Source organism: Callorhinus ursinus, unplaced genomic scaffold (assembly GCF_003265705.2).
Source record: "Callorhinus ursinus isolate GAN/ISIS: 27379988/994484 unplaced genomic scaffold, GSC_fseal_2.0 scaffold31, whole genome shotgun sequence".
NCBI lineage: Eukaryota > Metazoa > Chordata > Mammalia > Carnivora > Otariidae > Callorhinus > Callorhinus ursinus.
Window position 1 is genome coordinate 16,026,612 of NW_027397093.1, and position 19,214 is coordinate 16,045,825.

Consider the following 19,214-nt stretch of genomic DNA (forward strand, 5'->3'; position numbering starts at 1 on the left):
AAACATACTCTACTAAAGAACTATACCCTTCACTGTCTTTTAGTTAAAAGTTTATCTCCACAATTTTCCCTTGAGAAAAACTTTCCTACTATCCAGAAATGTTTCATTTTACCTTAAAGATGGAGAAACATTTATACAGTAACTGTAATTATGGATCAATCAGCAATCTATCTTCAGGGAAGTTCAACAAACCATAAACCAGAAAGAACAACTTAAAACAAAAATTGGTTTGAAAGAACTTCAGGTATTTTAATCTGTTTCTTAATAAGAGCCATGTGGATTCAATTTAGCTTAAGACATGTGTAACACAGCACTTATATTCTCCTATTAATCTATTTTGGAACACCTACCCATTAGTCTAGCAAAATAAAGTAACGCAAAAAGTAATAAAATAAACCCTAATATGGCATGTATTTCTATGACAGAGAAATAGTCCAGTAAGGGTTATTTAAATACAAGAAACCCTAATCATCTGCTAAAGATGTGATTCAGTTTTTACTAGTGTTATTTAAAAGACATGTCATGAGGCACCTGGGTGGCTCGTGGGTTAAGTGTCTGCCTTCAGCTCTGGTCATGATCCCAGGATCCTGGGATCAAGCCCCAAGTCAGGCTCCCTGCTCAGGGAGCAGCCTGCTTCTCTCTCTCTTCCCCGCTCCCGCTCTATCTTTGTCTCTCTCTCTCAAATAAATAAAATCTTAAAAAAAAAAAAATTAAGGGTGCCTGGGTGGCTCAGTTGGTTAAGCATCTGCCTTCGGCTCAGTCATGGGTCCTGGGATTGAGCCCCATGTTGAGCTCCCTGCGCAGTGGGGAATCTGCTTCTCTCTGTCTCACAAATAAAATCTTAAATAATTTAAAAAGGTGCCCCTAATCGTATATTTCTTCCCCCTCCCAAGATTTTATTTTTAAGTAATCTCTACACCCAATGTGGAGCTCAAACTTAAAACCTCAAGATCAAGGGTCACATGCCCTACCAACTAATTGCGTGCCTCCTATATTTCTTTGGACCAGAGTTTTTCAACCTAAACACTACTGACATTTTGGGGTGGATAATTCTTCCTTTTTTAAGACTTTATTTATTTACTGAGAGAGACAGCACAAGTGGGAGAAGGGGCAGAGGGAGAAGCAGACTCCCTGCTAAGTAGGGAGCCTGACACAAGGCTCTATCCCAGGAACCTGGCATCATGACTGGAGCTGAAGGCAGACACTTATCGGACTGAGCCACCCAAGTACCCCGGGTAATTCTTTCTTGTTGAGGGGCTGTCCTATCCAACGTAGGATGGTAGCAACATCCTTGGCCTCTAACAACTAGATGCCAGTAGCATTCACTCACCCAGCTGTGACAAATAGAAGTGTCTCCAGACATTGCTAAATGTCCTCTGGGGCAAGTTCACCCCCTGTTGAGAACCACTGCTTTAGAGTGTATCACATTTTCTACCCTTTTCACTCAACAGTTAATCAACTCTTATGTACCCACTAAAATTCTGAAGGAAGTACACAGACTAATAAAAAAATTATGTTTAATTAAAGAAGGCTTAACTTAAGACATCATACTGACATCTACTGGCTTGGTGCTAAACTGTACATTTGACATATACTGCATTTAAAAAAAAAACCTCAAAATTAAAATATAGGTGCTATTTTGGGAAAGTAGAACAATTAACTGAAAGCAGTAACATTGAACATCAGTACTATTCGTTTTTTGTAAAGTCTAACATATATAGTAACAATGGTAATTGTCTATTACTTAGTTTTTGATGTACTGTCTTTTGGATGAATTGAATTTTTAATGAATAGAGACTGATAATTAGAGGGGATTTTTTTTTAAGACAAGTAAAAAAGTCTGATTCAAAAAACTTGCAAAAAATTAAGCAACATGCTATTTTATGATTTATACTGAAATTTTAAAAGACTAAAAAATTTTTATAAAAACCTAATAATGATAATTCTATAAATAAAACTGCAATTCTCTAAGTATTTTAATAAAAGACATTTTGTAATTAAATACTACTATCAATTAAACTGATGAACTTTATTGGGGTTAAAACTATAACAAAGTTCATCCTAAAACATTTTGCAATGCAAAATTATTTCACTCAAGGAGTGTTTAATAATTTGAATGCCAGGAATTACAAGCAATTTTCAAAAGCAGACTCTTCACATTCATAAAACTTTATACATCATTTGAACTAACATATATTTATACTACTAAAATCAAACATGCATCACTTTCAAACATTCTTGTATCATGATTTTATATATTACATTATTTAACACCATTCCTCATCACTACATGTATTTTATCATACACCTGCACCATTCTCCTTGGATTTCTGATCTTTATCTTCATTCTTGACATTATCCTGTAACATAACAGACAAGGAAAAAGTGTATTTAATTAGATTCTCTTAAATATAACTTTAAAAATCATAAACATTAGTAAACAGACACTCGAGATGGCCCATTTTGCCATCTATAAAAAATCGACACTGGGGGCAACTTACAGAAGAAAACCCCTCAATGAGGATGTGGAAGACGTCTCAATTATTCTAGTTAGTTTATAATGGATTTGAGTTACAGATTTTTTTAGTGACAAAAAATACTAATAAATTGATTTTGATAGTGCCAAAGAATTTCTCAACTCTGCCCAACAATAAATGGCTTTAAAAAGAAGTAAATGGTTTTATTTTCCTCAAGTTCAAATTCAGTTCACTCTCTAGTTCTGAAAGAAATACAAATAAAACTTGTAAGTTTTCAAGAAGTTTCAAGAAGTCTACATACATAAACCACGTTGACATTCCAACTAAGTTCTACAATACAGTCTTTTGGAAATAGCTTTTGATTAATCTGACGAAGGAGAGAATACCCACTATTTGCTCTGAGAAAACCCACTAAGAGATTATGACATTAAAATTTGTCCTACATCTACCATTACACCATTGTACAATGACATAAATGACATTAAAATTTCCAGGGTTAAAAGTTGAAACAAACTGAAAATATGAAAGTGTAAAACTGCTAACCTTCTTCAGTACAGTGTGGATTTCATCCATTACTGTAGATAAGTTTCTGATTGTCTTGTTGAGTTGGTTTTCAAACTGCAAATTCATGTTTTCTGAAATCTTTAAGTTTTCTTGTAACTGATTAAAGTCCTTTTTAACTTCTCTGAGTTCACCTGAGAGGCTTTTGTTGGAATTCTCCAAATTTAATATGGTTTTTTCATCTTCATCTGTTAAAAAAAAAAATCAGAATTCACCATCTTACCCTTTAAAATCTCCAATTTAATTATGAGGTTAAAAATATGTAAGGAAAGGGTGCCTGGGTGGTCAGTAGGTTAAGTGGCCACCTCTTGATTTTGGCTCAGGTCATGACCTCAGGGTCCTGAGATTGAGCCCTGCATCAGGCTCTGTGATCACCAGGACTCTGCTTGAGGATTCTCTTCCTCTCTCCCTGCCCATTCCCCCGCTTGCATGTTCTCTCTCTCTTTCTCTCTCAAAAATAAGCAAATTTTTAAAAAAAATTTAAGGAAATATTAAGGAAAATAAAAAGCAGTTATAATTCCTTAAAATGTCCACAAATGTCAGTTATAAAGCATGAGGCAATATACTCACTTCATTTAAACTAAGTTTTACCCTAAGTATTACTTCTAAACCCAGGTTCCACTTTTAGATGATTGTATGGGATTAGAGAAAGTGGCAAAAACTGAGGAAAACTAAGGAAAACTAAGAACTAGGGGAGGATTAAAAAAGTGCAAAAGAACAACAAAGGAATCTATGAATGCATATCTAAGACAAATTCTTATAATGCTAAGCAATTTTATAGCTTTTAATGGTCAAAAGGGAGTTGCATAATGTGCCTAGACTAAAACACAAAGTATGTATATGCATGTGTACATAGCTATGTATATATGTGTGTACACATACATATTCCAGCAGGGTTTTTTTTTTTTAAAGATTTTATTTATTTGAGAGAGAGAGAATGAGAGATAGAGAGCACATGAGATGGGGGAGGGTCAGAGGGAGAAGCAGACTCCCTGCCGAGCAGGGAGCCCGATGCGGGACTCGATCCCGGGACTCCAGGATCATGACCTGAGCCGAAGGCAGTCGCTTAACCAACTGAGCCACCCAGGCGCCCATTCCAGCAGGGTTTTAAAAGTACTGAAATACCCAATGCTGTTCCTTACCCGTTTTTTCTTCTAGCAACTGCAGCTTCTGTTCTACTTCAGCTCTTACTTTTTCACTCTTCTCCAATTTTTGCAAGAGGCTTCCTACATCTACCATTGCACCATTGTACACAATAAGACCAACATTTTCTTCCACATCCTTTGATTCTTGTTTTACTGTTGGTGTTGGAAGTAACAACCGGTTCCCTATGATATAAAAGATATTTTATTTACTTTTTTCTTTAATAATTACAAAACAACATAATCTCAAAATAATATATTCAAACCTAGCATATCTTCCTGCAATGCTTCGGACTCTTCATGGTTTTCTTCATCTTTTGAGGTGTCTGTTAATTTCCGGTAAAAGCAAGACTCACGGAGTACTACTTTATTAAGAAGCTTCTTTACCTGTCATACAAGCAAGTAAACAAAAAGATGAGAATACATTTTTGATTATCCTTGTGTTCTAATTTTCACATATAATAAACATCAATGGCATCTGTGTTCTCAGGTATCCTCTTCCACTCAAACACTTGTATTTTTTTTTAATTTTTTTTTTTTTTTTTAGATTTTATTTGAGAAAGACAGAGATAGTGAGAGAGAGAGCACAAGTGGGGAGGAGAGGGAGAAGCAGGTTCCCCACAGAGCAGAGAGCCCGATGCAGGACTTAATCCCAGGACCCTGGGATCATGACCTGAGCCGAAGGCAGACGCTTAACCAACTGAGCCACCCAGGTGCCCTTGTTTTTGTTTTTAAAAAGATTTTGACCTGAGCCGAAATCAAGAGCTGGACGCTTTAACTGATTGAGCCACCACCTGTGTTTTGTTTTTTTAAAGATTTTTCATTTATTGGGGTGCCTGTCGCTATGTCTCTCTCTGTCAAATAAGTAAAATCTTAAAAAAAAAAAACACTTTTTATTTCTTTGAAAGAGAGAGAGTATGAGCAGGGAGAAGGGGTGGAGGGAGGAGAACCAGGCTTCCCGCTGAGCAGGGAGCCCGATGAGGGGCTCAATCCCAGCACCCTGGGATCATGACCTGAGCTGAAGGCAGATGCTTAACCGACTGAGCCACCCAGGTGTCCCAACTTGTGCATTTTTTAACTGTCTTCTCTATAAAGCTAAAATCCAAATTATCATTTGAAAAGATTTTTGTTAATAAAAAACATGTAACACTGATAGAAACACTAAAGCATACACTAAGGTATATGTACTGGCTGACTCAGTTGGTACAGTATGTGACTCTAAATCTCAGGGTTGTGAGTTCAAGCCCCACACTGGGCTTGGAACCTACTTAAAAATGGGGGAGGGCACCTGTATGGCACAATTGGTTAAGTGTCCAATCTTTGATTTCGGCTCAGATTGTAAATCAGGGTCCGGAGATCTAGCCCCATGTCGGACTCCATGCTCAGTGCAGAGTCTGCTTAAAAGACTCACTCTCCCTCTGCCCCTCCCCAGCCCCTGCATGTGCATGCTCACTCTCTCTCTCTCAAATAAATAATCTTGAGGAAAAAAAAGGTGTAGGAGCACCTGGGTGCCTCAGTCAGTTAAGTGTCTGCCTTCAGCTTAGGTCATGATCCCAGGATCCTGGGATCCAGTCCTGCATTGGGCTCCCTGCTCAGCAGGGAGTCTGTTTCTGCTTCTCCCTCTCCCTGCCACCCCCGCTTGTGCTCTCTTTCTGTCAAATAAATAAATAAAATCTTTTAAAGGGACATTTAACTTTTATTTTACACATTTCAATATTTCTTGACTATCTCTATTACCTTTTTCCTTTTATATTTCAAAAAGCCAGAGATTAAAAAGATAATTACTTAAGATGGCTTTTCATTTTAAACATTCATAAGACAGATTACCTGAGCCCGAGAAAGATGTAGTCCAAGAGTATAAAGTATTTCTTCCAAATCCTTTTCAAGAAGATAACCACAATGGCTTTGATCAAAATAAACAAATGCCATTAACAGATCCCTGTTAATTGTGATCATCTGAGTCTTTTCTTTTTCCTAAAGAAAATGCAGAATAGTACATAATCTTTACCCCAGAAAAGTGAGAAATTGAGACTATGTCCATATAATAGTTAAAAATATGAAAAGATCCTTGCCTCATGCTACAAGTTAAAATGAGCCAATCTTGTTTAGGTGTACGGGAGAAAGGAATAAGACATATTGGTTATCTGACATAACTACAAATATAACAACTGGCTGAATTCTGCTCTGAGTGGTAATATGTAGATACGTAAGGACCAATAAACTTCATGACAGTGTTATGCTTAATAAGTCTGGATTATGTGAGAAATGGAACTTACTATGTTATAAAGAATATTCAATAAATACCTTATCTTTAGAGGGCCTCTCCTTGCAGTACCTGTTGATATCTCTTTTATCATCTCGTTTGTTTATTTCTTCCTCATCCCGATCTATAAAATCAATACAACAGCAACAAAACACTCATTAATACAGATATTTTCTACTACTACTGTAGAGATCAAAATAGTTTTCTGTTACTGATCAGTTTTCAAAAGACACAATGAAAAAAATACTGTACGAATAAAAATGGATTGGACTTTAATGGGGTGCCTAGCTGGCTCAGTCAGTAGAGTATGTGACTCCTGATCTTGGGGTTTTAAGTCTGAGCCCCACGTTGGGTACAGAGATTACTTAAAAATAAAATCTTAAAAAAAATATATTATTTTTTTTTTCTTAGAGAAGAGAGAGAGAGAGAGAGAAGGCAGGAGGAGGCACAGAGGTAGAGGGAAAGAGAGAATCTCAAGCAGACTCCCCACAAAGTCAGAGCCAGACGTGGGGTTCCATCTCACAACCCTGAGATCATGACCTGAGCTGAAATCAAGAGTTGGTTGTGTAACTGACTGAACCACTCAGGCGCCCCAGAAAATAAAAAATTATGAAGAATAAGAAAAGGAAGAAATGTATAGAGGCACCAGGAGGAAAAAATGTGACTTTAAATCAAATAACTTAATTCCATAAAAATGTGAAGGACATAGTTCAAAAAATGAGTAAGTTTTATATATAAAATTGGAAATTATAACACAAATTTAAACAAAACAGAGCAAGGCATATTTTCTAAAACCTACAAAGAAAACTAGTCAATGCAGTAAAACAAACTGCAGATAGATTATTGCAAAATAAAACAGTATGTGAGGAAATGAGATGTTCTTAAGATAAAATTAAGAAAACCTAATTAATATTCAGATTTATTTACACTAACATTCTATTCCATGTTTAGAGATAGGAACTTGGATAAACCATTCTTTTTTTTTTTTTTAAAGACTTCATTTATTTATTCATGAGAGACAGAGAGAGGCAGAGGGAGAAGCAGGTTCCCAAAGAGCAGGGAGGCCGATGCGGGACTCGATCCCAGGACCCTGGGATCACGACCTGAGCCGAAGGCAGACACCCAACCATCTGAGCCACCCAGGCGCCCACCATTCTTTTTTTTTAAGATTTCATTTCATTCATTCATTTTGGATTTTAAGTAATCTCTACACCCAACATGGGACTCAAACCTACTACACCCAAAGATCAACAGTTGCATGATCTTCTGAGCCAGCAAGGTCCCCCAAACTGTACACTTCTAAATGGATGAGATATACAGTATGTGAATTATATCTCAACAAAGCCATTTTTGTAAAAGGGAAATAGGCAAATGGTCTAAAGCTGGATTGTGGTGATGGTTTAACAAATCTATAAAGTTATTAAGAATGATTAAAGAGAGGACGCCTGGGTGGCTCAGATGGTTCAGTCTGCCTTTGGCTTGGGTCATGGTCTCAGGGTCCTGGGATCGAGCCCCGCATCGGGCTCCCTGCTTGGCTGGGAGCCTGCTTCTCCCTCTCCCTCTCCTGTTCCCTCTGCTTGTGCTCTCTCACTCTCTCTGTCAAATACATAAATAAAATAAAATCCTTAAAACTAAAAAAAGAATGATTAAAGTGCACATTTAAAAGTAGTGAGTTTTGGGATGCCTGGGTGGCTCAGTCGGTTAAGCGTCTGCCTTCGGCTCAGGTCATGATCCTGGAGTCCCGGGATCGAGTCCCGCATCGGGCTCCCTGCTCGGTGGGGAGTCTGCTTCTCCCTCTGACCCTACCCCTCTTGTGCTCTCTCGCTCTCTCTCTTCTCAAATAAATAAATAAATAAAATAAAAATAAAAAAAAATTGTTTTAAAAAAAAAAATAAAGGAACATGCTATCTATAAAATACTTTATGGGGCACCGGGGTGGCTCAGTCGTTAAGCGTCCGCCTTCAGCTCAGGTCATGATCCCAGGGTCCTGGGATCGAGGCCCACATCAGGCTCCCTGCTCTGCGGGAAGCCTGCTTCTTCCTCTCCCCCTCCTCCTCCCCTTGGCTTGTGTTCCCTCTCTCGCTGTGTCTCTCTCTGTCAAATAAATAAATCTTTTTAAAAAAACAAACTTTATCATCTTTTTCAATGTCATTAATCTTCCAACAGTTTCTTCAATGGCTGCACAGAATTTAACTACATATCTATAGGAAAGTATATTTAAATAATTCTCTATTATTAAACATTAATACAAGGGTACCTGAGTGGCTCAGTCAGTTAAGCATCCAACTCTTAATTTTGGCTCAGTCGTGATCTCAGGGTTGTGGGACAGAGCCATGCGCCCTGCTCTGTGGGGAGTCTGCTTCTCTCCCCCTCTTTGCCCCCACCCCACCAACTCTCTCCCTAAAATAAATAAATTTTTTTTTTAAGATTTTATTTATTTATTTGACAGAGAGAGACACAGCGAGAGAGGGAACACAAGCAGGGGGAGTAGGAGAGGGAGAAGAAGGCTTCCTGCCGAGCAGGGAGCCTGATGGATGCAGGGCTCAATCCCAGGACTCTGGGATCATGACCTGAGCCAAAGGCAGACGCTTAACGACTGAGCCACCCAGGCACCCCAATAAATAAATCTTAAAACAAAACATTAAGACCAATTCTGATTTTTTGTTTTATAGACAATTATGGAATGAACACCTGTGTTGATATTTTAAAAGGATCACAGTTGACTGACATTGCCAAATTTATGTCCAGAAAAAGTGCAACAATTTAAACTGACTGCAAAAGTGATAAAAGAACTCTTTTCCTTATCCTTGTTTGTTAAACTGACGTTACCTTTTATTAAAATCTTTTCACCAAGGGGGACCTGGGTGTTGCAGTCAGTTGAGCAACTGACTCTTGGTTTCACTCAGGTAGTGATCTAAGGGTCGTGGGATCAAGCTCTGTTCTTAGTGTCCGCACTTACAGGAGCCTGCTTAAGACTCTCTCTCCTCCTGCCCCTCTCCCCCACTCTCTCAAATAAATACGTATTTTTTTTTTGTTTAAATACATAAATCTTAAAATAAAAAGGGGGGGGCCCTGGGTGGTTCAGTCGTTAAGCGTCTGCCTTCAGCTCAGGTCATGATCCCAGGGGCCTGGGATCGAGCCCCAGAGAGCAGGAAGCCTGCTTCTCCCTTTCGCACTCCCCCTGCTTGTGTTCCCTCTCTCGCTGTGTCCCTGTCAAATAAATAAAATCTTAAAAAACAAAAATCATCAAATTGATTGGTAAAAATAGACTTATTATTGTTATATGCTCCCGATTACTAAGAAAATTCAACACTACTTTAGACATTAAATGGCACTGTATTTTCATTTTTTAAAAAAATCACTATTCTACTTTTCTCCTGGAAAAAGAGTGGTCTTTAAGTAACTTGAAAGGATTATGAACTACAAAGTATGTAGGGGGAGAAACTGTGATAACATAAGCAAGCAGCAACTGAAAATACCAGGGAAACCAAAAAAGACCTATACTCCTATCACCCTGTTTGGCTTTGCAGTTTATGACATTTGGATATTTAGACTGTTCCAGGAACTTGGAATATATATCAGCAAAGAGGAGACAAAAACTCTAAGATTTTATTTAAATTTTTTTTTTTTTAAGATTTTAAAGTAATTTCTACACCCAACGTGGGGCTCAAACTTACTACCCCAAGATCAAGAGTCGCATGCTCTACTGACTGAGCCAGCCAGGTGCCCCCCAAACCCCTCTTTTCCTTATTAAGAGCTTATATGTATTCAAGTGGGAAGACAGACAATAAGTAAAATAAGTAAACAGTATAGCAGAACAGGTTATAAGTTCTCTAAGTAAAGTAAAATAAGGAGGGATCAGGAATGTGTACCGGTGGGGAAGACTGCAATTTTAAATAGGGGTGGGTGCAGAGCAGGCTTCACTGAGAAAGTGACAGTTGAACAAAGACTGCAAATGTGAAAGGTGGATCTCTGGTAGTTTGCACGCAGAAGGAACTGTCAAAGCAAAGGTCCGAATACAGGGGCACACATAATGGGTTCAACAAAGTCAGGATGCTTTGGGTGCAAAGAGCAAGTAGAAAAGAGAGATAAGAAATGAAATTAGAGGCTTGATTTTGTAGAGTCTTAGAGGTCATTGTAAACACTGGCTTTTTACAGAGTGAAATGGTGAGCCATTGAAGGAATCTGAAAACAAATGAAAGAAATCAAACAAATAAATGAAATGACTTAAATTTTACAAAGGTTGTTCTGGCAATTGTGTTGAGAAGAGACTTTAGAGGAGAAGGGAGTTAAGCAAGGAAACCAGATAGAAGGTTATTTTTTTTTAATCTTTTATTTTTTTAAAAGATTTTATTTATTTGAGAGAGAGAGAGAGACATGGAGCACAAGACGGGGGCAGAGTAAGAGGGAAAAGCAGATTCCCTGATGAGCAGGGAACCTGATGAGGGGCTTGATCCCAAGACCCTGGGATCATTACTCAAGCCAAAGGCAGATGCTCAACTGACTGAGCCGCCCCTAGATAAGAGGTTTTTAAAATAAAGTAGGCAGGAGACAACATGGCTTGGATTAAGGTTAGATTAGTGGAGCTGGTGAAATATGGTCTGTTTCTGAGTATGTTTTTAAAATAGAGGCAATATGACTTCCAGATAGATTGGAAATGGGACTATGGCAAAAATAAATGAGTTTAGGATGATTCCTAGATGTTAGCGTGAGCAACCTGAAGGATGAAACTGCCATCAAACTAGTGGGGTAAAGGCTGATCAGGGAGCCTGATGTGGGACTCCGTCCCAGGACCCTGGGATCATGACCTGAGCCAAAGGCAGATGTTTAACCGACTAAGCCACCCACGCGCCCTAAAAAAAAAGATTTTTAAAGTCTCAAATCTATATGGAGATTGACAAGTACTCAGTGGTACTTCAGAGATACTTTACGGCTGACATCTATAACTCATCAGGACGTTTATTGTCGTTAAGTAACCTCTGTGCCCAGTGTGGGGTTTGAACTCCTGACCCTGAATTAAGACCTGCATGCTCTACAAACTGAGCCAGCCAGGTGTCCTTAAGTATTTTGAATATCATTCCCATTGGTAAGTGTCTTTTATTAACTTGGGTGATAAACAGGTGTTTATTATCATTAGTCTTTATTTTTAATTTTTTTTGTAAAGATTTTATTTATTTGAGAGAAAGCACGAGCCAGGGGCGTGGGGTGGAAGAGGGAGAAGCAAACTCCCCGCCGAGTAGGGAGTCCTACCCAGGGGTGATCCCAGAACTCTGGGATCATGACCTGAGCCAAAGGCAGACACTTAACTAACTGAGCCACGCAGGCGCCCCAGTCTTTTTATTTTTTTTTTTTAATTTAATCTCTACACCCCATGTGGGGCTCGAATTCAGGACCCAAGTTCAAGAGTTGCACACTCTGGGGCAGCCTGCTTCTTCCTCTCACACTCCCCGTGCTTGTGTTCCCTCTCTCTGTCCAATAAATAAATAAAATCTTAAAAAAAAAAGTTGCACACTCCACCAACTGAGCCAGCCAGGCACCCCTAGAATATATATTTTTTAAAATTATGTTCATTAGTTTTTGATGTAGTGTTCCAAATAAATTCTTCTTTAGCAAACTAATTTTAGTATTTTTTTTAAATTATGGAGACTGTCAAACATGCAAAAGACTACACAGTATGTTCTTCCTTAGAAAACTATGGAACAACAGGGACTGTTATACCTTTATGACATAGCTAAATTAACATGTTCAGGGAAATATATTCCTTAAATTGAGTAAGTATTAATTACATACAGAACGTATGATAATCAAAAATAAACATTATCTTGGGGTGTCTGGCTGGTTCAGTTAGTAGAGCATGCAGCTATTGATCTCAGGGTCATGAGTTTGATCCCCATGTTGGAAGTAGGAGTTACTTTAAAAAAAAAAAAAGCATGTCTTTAAAAAATCCTCTCATCTGGGCACCTGGGTGGCTCAGTTGGTTAAGCGACTGCCTTCGGCTCAGGTCATGATCCTGGAGTCCCAGGATCGAGTCCCACATCGAGGTCCCTGCTCGGCAGGGAGTCTGCTTCTCTCTCTGACCCTCTTCCCTCTTGTGTTCTCTATCTCTCTTCTCTCTCTCTCAAATAAATAAATAAAATCTTAAAAAAAAAAATCCTCTCATCTATCATACACAGATGTCAGAAGGCAGAACCTAACGGTCTGTAGGTTGCACACTTTGGTACCAGATTAACTATTTTTTCTTTATAAGAAAGACCAAGGGCACCTGGGTGGCTCAGATGGTTAAGCGTCTGCCTTTGGCTCAGGTCATGATCCCAGGGTCCCGGGATCGCGTCCTGCATCGGGCTCCCTGCTCCTTGGGAGCCTGCTTCTCCCTCTGCCTCTCTCTCTCTGTCTCTCATGAATAAATAAATAAAATCTTAAAATAAGAAAGAAAGAAAAGAAGAAAGAAAAGAAAGAAAGAAAGAAAGAAAGAAAGAAAGAAAGAAAGAAAGAAAGAAAGAAAGAAAGAGAAAGAAAGAAAAGAAAAGAAAAGAAAGAGTACTCCACACTGCAAAATAATTCCTCCCAGGGGTTTTTAATGGTTTGACTTTCAAAACCAGGTCCAATGAGCTTTCTGAACAGCTGGTGTAGCTACAGAGAAACCGGCTTCCTTTAGAGAGCAGTACTTTGGGTGGCAGGGACAAAATCCCTTCATATTTGAACACTTTCTAATTGCTTATTTATTGTATTCTGGAGTATGGCGTTAAGTACAGAGAAGCCATCACCTCAGAAGGCAGCTTAAAAAAATGTTTTTCCTCTCAATAGCATGATTCCTTTAACAACATGTTTCCAGCATTCCCAGGTAATCCAAGTTGTCCTACAAAAAACCCTTGGGTTAGACATAGGGGGGTATGGCTGGTGTTAACAGAAGGGAGAGCAGAGGTGATGCAGGGGCCATGGAGCAAGCCTGACGTAGTGGGTGTGGTACAGAGAAGCTAGCTTGTTTACATGCTTGTCCTACGACCACTTGCCTTAAGCAGAAAGTGCCTTTCAGGGTCTATTTTTGGAGGTTTATTATATATGTCTGGTTCTCAATTCCAACAGTTTAATGAAGATCTAAATAAAACGTTAAGTTCTACCTTAAAAAATATCCTCTCATCTATTAATAAAATATAGATTTTTACTAAAGAATATTTTAACCATTTCTATTCTGAAAAAGAAAAAATTTTAAAATTATAGATTGCTATTATACAAAGTCATCAAACAAAAAATGTATTTTTCAGGGCGCCTGGGTGGCCCAGTTATTAAGCGTCTGCCTTTGGCTCAGGTCATGATCCCAGGCTCCCTGATTGACGGGAAGGCTGCTCCCTCTCCCACTGCCCCTGCTTGTATTCCCTCTCTCGCTGTGTCTGTCAAATAAATAAATAAATAAAATCTTTAAAAAAAAATGTATTTTTCACCCTAATGAGAAATAAGTACATTTGAATCATACCATCTTCTTCATCCTCAGCTTCTTCTGCTTCCATTGGATCATATTCATCCTGATTATTATCTTCTTCAGTTTCATCATCATCTTTAGAATCCTCTTTTCTTTTATCTTCTTTCTATAATTTAAAATGCCTTAAATTAAGCAAGATTTCTGACCAAATGTTAAATGACTAAAACAAAGAAACATTAAATTCATTATTTACTTGTAACAGAATCAAGTTATAAAATTTTCTTAATACACTTTAAAATTAAACTACCATTCACAATACATGTAAATATATCGTCATGCTGCATACCTTAAAAAAAAAAATAACTACCAGAAACTAGTTCTAGATGTCTATATAGGCTTAATTCAAAGACTTACATTTCTAATCTTTTAGTTCAGCCTTTACATTTTGCTCTTCTGATAAAATTCATCATTTGTTATACTCTAGAAACGAAAGGAAAATTTCTAAATAGGTTGCTGGTAATGGAAATAATTACAGACCTTCCTTTCATCTCTATCTTCTTTTTTATCCTTATCATCGCCTGATTTTCTCCGTTTGGGTTTTGGCTCATCAGTTTCTTCATCTCTGTCTTCTTTTTTATCTTTTCTTTCATCTTTTTTGCTTTTCTTTTCCTTTTCTTTTTTGTCCTCTTTCTCAGGAAGAGATAGTAATGATTTGTATATTCTGACACCAAAATCTCTTTGAAGCATTTCATTGAAAAGTTCTGCAAACAGTGAAACCTATAACAAAGATACCAACAGTAACCCAGTAAACTTGAAAGAAATACTGAATAAATCCAGAATAATTTATCAAATAATGATTTGCCACATCTAACAATTAATATGCACTAACAAAAGAGTTACAATAATTGATGTCAATGATGTTGAGGATCTTCAAAAGACTCAAAAACTCTCCTGGGGGTGCCTGGGTGGCTCAGTCGGTTAAGCATCTGCCTTCGGCTCAGGTCATGATCCCAGGGTCCTGGGATCGAGGCCCTCATCGGGCTCCCTGCTGAGCAGGGAGTCGGCTTCTCCCCCTCCCTCTCCTTCTCCCCCTACTCATGCTTTATCTCTGTGTCTCAAATGAATAATAATAAGAAAAAAAACTCTCCTGAAGATATAAACACTACGTTTAATATATTTTTGGCCCAATTTTTAAAAAATACAAAACTTGACAAATTTTGAAATGAAATTTGGAGTTTGAAAATGAGTAGGAAAAAAGGATTTCTATTTTACACAGCAATTAATCTTCATGATAAATGTATTTTTTAATTTACTCAAGTTTTTCTGAAATACCTACTATGTACCATGGACTATTCTAGGCATTAGGGATACAGAAGTGAAGGAAGCAGATAAAAATCCTAACTCTAATTTGCTAATAATCTAATGGGGAAAAGTAAAGGATAACCAGAACAACAAATTTTTTTTTAAAGATTTTTATTTATTTATATGAGAGAGAGAGAATGAGAAATAGAGAGCACGAGAGGGAAGAGAAGAGGGTCAGAGGGAGAAGCAGACTCCCTGCTGGGCAGGGAGCCCGATGTGAGACTCGATCCTGGGACTCCAGGATCATGACCTGAGCCGAAGGCAGTCGCTTAACCAACTGCGCCACCCAGGCGCCCTTTGAACAACAAATTTTAAGAAAAAAAAAAAAAAGGCAGGATAAACACACAAAGTAACAAGAAAGTACAGTGTAGTCAGAGAAGATCTCTCTGATTAGGTGACATCAGAAGTGACCTGGTGACAAGTGAATGGGGCCAGATAGGTACCTAGAAAAGCATTTCAGGCAGGGTATACCAACTCAGAATTGTGAGTAGGGAGCATGTGTTATTACTATGCAAATATCCGTGGATAGTATTATTATTATGCAAATATCCATGGATAATGACATACTCTTGAACCTAAAATTATACACTAAATTTTCTACATAAATATTTCTAAGTATGGGGTGCCTGGCTGGCTCAGTCACTAGAGCACGTGACTCTTGATCTCAGGGTTGTGAGTTTGAGCCCCACATCAGGTGTAGATATTACTTAAAAATAAAATCTTGGGGCACCTGGGTAGCTAAGTTGGTTAAGTGTCTGACTCAATCTCAGCTCAGGTCATGATCTCAAGCCCTGTATCGCGCTCTGCACTCAGTGCTTGAGATTTTCCCTCTCCCTCTGTCCTTCCTTCCACTCACACTCTCTCTCAAATAATTAAAATATTTAAAAAATTAAAAAAATAATTAACATTCTAAAAAAAAAAATTCTAAGGCTAACGGTTTCCAACAGATTAAAAGGGTCCAGAACTTGAAATGGTTGAACACAACTCTAAAATGTATAAACTTCAGTATGTTTGATAAAACACTTTAATCAGACTATTTACCTGATCATAAAGGATAATATAATGTATTAAAATTAAAATTGAATTTATAATCTATTTTTCTTTAACTCATGCCCAGTCTTTACACATTTTAAAACAGAAATTTATTATCAGTAAAATGACCATCCAGATATTGAAAACTCACAGTGCCTGAGTGGCTCAGTCAGTTAAGTATCTGACTCCTGATTTCGCCTCAGGTCATGATCTCAGGGTTGTGAGATCGAACCCCAAGAGTTGGACTCTGCACTAGGCATAGAGAGCCTAAGATTTTCTCTGAACCTCTCTCTTAAAAAAAGAGAGATATTGAAAACTCCCCTCTTAACCATTAGTGAAACTAAATAAGATTTCCATTTGCATAAATACAAGAGGCATTATCTTTTCCTAAGAGTCTTCTCTTTTTCATTACCTAGAGATAAAAAGCAGTAAGTTAAATAGGTTAAATTACAAGAAGCCCAGAACAGTAACTAGAAGAGCAGAATTAATTTTTTTTAAAGAATTATTTATTTGCGAGAGAGAGTGCACAAGCAGGGGAAGCAGCAGGCAGAGGGAGAAGCAGACTCCCCACTGAGCAGGGAGAATCATGACCTGAGCCGAAGGCAGACGCTTAACCGAGGGACCCAGGCGTCCCCAGAATTTTTTTTTAAGTTTATTTATTAAGTAATTTTGAACCAAATGTGGGGCTTGAACCTAAAACCCCGAGATCAAGAGTTTCATACTCTTCCACGGAGGCAGCCAGGCACAACCTAGAAGAACAGAATTAATTTTTAAATCTTTTCATGTAAAAGCACTGAGACAAATATAGCATTAATATTAAATCAACCAAAGATTTATAATTTTATGATAAATGGCTTTTCTTAATTACAGATTATTTTTTAAAAATTGGGGGTGCCTGGGTGGCTCAGTTGTTAAATGTCTGCTTTCAGCTCAGGTCATGGTCCTAGGTTCAAGCCCCGCATCGGGCTCCCTACTTGGCAGGGAGCCTGCTTCTCCCTCTCCCATTCCCCCTGCTTGTGTTCCCTCTCTCGCTGTGTCTGTCAAGTAAATAAATAAAATAATGGGCGCCTGGGTGGCTCAGTTGGTTAAGCGACTGCCTTCGGCTCAGGTCATGATCCTGGAGTCCTGGGATCGAGTCCCACATTGGGCTCCCTGCTCGGCGGGGAGTCTGCTTCTCCCTCTGACCCTCTTCCCTCTCGTGTTCTCTATCTCTCATTCTCTCTCTCTCAAATAAATAAATAAAATCTTAAAAAATAAATAAATAAATAAAATAAAATAAAAATTCATGTATCAAGGGGAGCCTGGGTGGCTGAGTCAGTTAAGCGTTCGACTCTGGATTTTGGCTTAGGTCATTATCTCAGGGTCATGAGATCAAGCTCTGCGCTGGACTCTGTGCTCAGCACAGTCTGCTTTAGATTTTCTCTCCCTCTCTCTCTCTGCCCCTCCCGCTCATGCTCTCTCTCTCCCTAAAATAAATAAATCTTAAAAAAAAAAATTCATGTACCAAAATGACATTTGCATTCTAAATAGACTAAAAGGAAATTAACCCAGGAGATATATTAGGTGGGGAGGTAAAAGGTAAGGGATCATTTTTTAAAATTTTTTATTGTTATGTTAATCACCATATATTACATCATTTGTTTTGGTGTAGTGTTCCATGATTCATTGTTTGTTCACAACACCCAGTGCTCCATGCAGAATGTGCCCTCTTTAATACCCATCACCAGGCTAACCCATCCCCCCCCCACCCTCCTCCCCTCTAGAACCCTCAGTTTGTTTTTCAGAGTCCATCATCTCTCCTGGTTCGTCTCCCCCTCTGACTTACTCCCCTTCATTCTTCCTCTCCTGCTATCTTCTTCTTTTTCTTTTTTAGGTAAGGGATCATTTTGCTAGCAAATGGCGTTTCACAAACTGCTTTGTTTCCACTGGAGTAGCGTTAGTTTGAGATCCTCCTACAGCATCAGTCAGATGCATGGTATATACTATATAAGCAGTAATACCAAACACTAATTTTTTTCATTTTTTATTCAAATTACTACGAGATGGTAGGCACTATTAAGAGTTATATTAAGTAACTGGTAATAAAATCATGTAGTATATAATATTTAAAAAAACAGGCTTACTGGAATTATTAATGTACTAAACATTGTAAATATTTTAATATTTGTAACCTGTCTTTTATCAGGACCAATAAGCATGCACATCGTGTATTATAATTGCCTCAGTAAGCCTCTATATTTGTTTGTAAATGTCTCTAGTCTAAGTATTTCATTTTCATCTTGTGGACAATGACCTTTTGGGTCAAGTAAGTCTGATGGATCTTTCCAACATAATTTATAAAACAAAACATACAAACAAAAATGTGAAATGTGTTGGTAAGAATGAAGCAATCACTTCTTTAGGGATAAAAATCTTCAATTATTTTGAAAAATAAACTATATGTTGTAAATCTGCTCTATAATAATGGTAAGAAATAGACTCATGTTGAAAAATAAACATCTTTTATCTTACACTTCAGTCAATCACAAGTATAATTTTAAATCCCACTGAATGCTATTTTAATTCTAGAGTAAACAATATAGCATTACCTCATTCCCAAGGGGTAATTAGACATTATGTATTATGTGTCTCCTGATAGTCTGATAAAAAACATAACACTACTTCAGTATTTTTTTAAAAATAGTAATTAAATCAGAACCTGATTAAGACTTTAGATCCAACTATCAATTTACAGGAAATACAGAGGCCAGAGGAACATATAAATGATACTACAGGAATGCAATCACCAGAAGTGAATCTTGTAGGAAAAATCAGCTGGTGTTCAACTCCCCCCAAATAAATTGAAAGAAAAAAACAAAAACAAAAAAAGAGAATCCATGAAAAGGGCCATCAAAGAGATTTAAGCAATATATTAACCAATCAAAATGTGTATACCTTATTTAGATCCCAATTCAAAATTA

At 37.8% G+C, this 19,214-nt stretch overlaps 1 protein-coding gene across 7 annotated transcripts in view; it reads right to left on the reverse strand.

Annotated features, from left to right (window-relative positions):
* Positions 1-1,500: 1,500 nt before the first annotated feature.
* Positions 1,501-19,214, reverse strand: part of CCAR1 (cell division cycle and apoptosis regulator 1) — a 63,758-nt gene continuing 46,044 nt past the window's right edge. For all 7 annotated transcript variants that reach the window (XM_025850201.2, XM_073878902.1, XM_025850203.2 and 4 more), the window contains 8 exons: positions 14,398-14,637; positions 13,915-14,026; positions 6,485-6,567; positions 6,008-6,154; positions 4,447-4,567; positions 4,181-4,366; positions 3,021-3,226; positions 1,501-2,360 (listed from right to left, as the gene is read on the reverse strand). In XM_025850201.2, the coding sequence (XP_025705986.1) occupies positions 2,301-2,360; positions 3,021-3,226; positions 4,181-4,366; positions 4,447-4,567; positions 6,008-6,154; positions 6,485-6,567; positions 13,915-14,026; positions 14,398-14,637 (1,155 nt within the window). In that variant the 3' untranslated portion in view covers positions 1,501-2,300. The remainder of the gene's footprint in view (positions 2,361-3,020; positions 3,227-4,180; positions 4,367-4,446; positions 4,568-6,007; positions 6,155-6,484; positions 6,568-13,914; positions 14,027-14,397; positions 14,638-19,214) is intronic.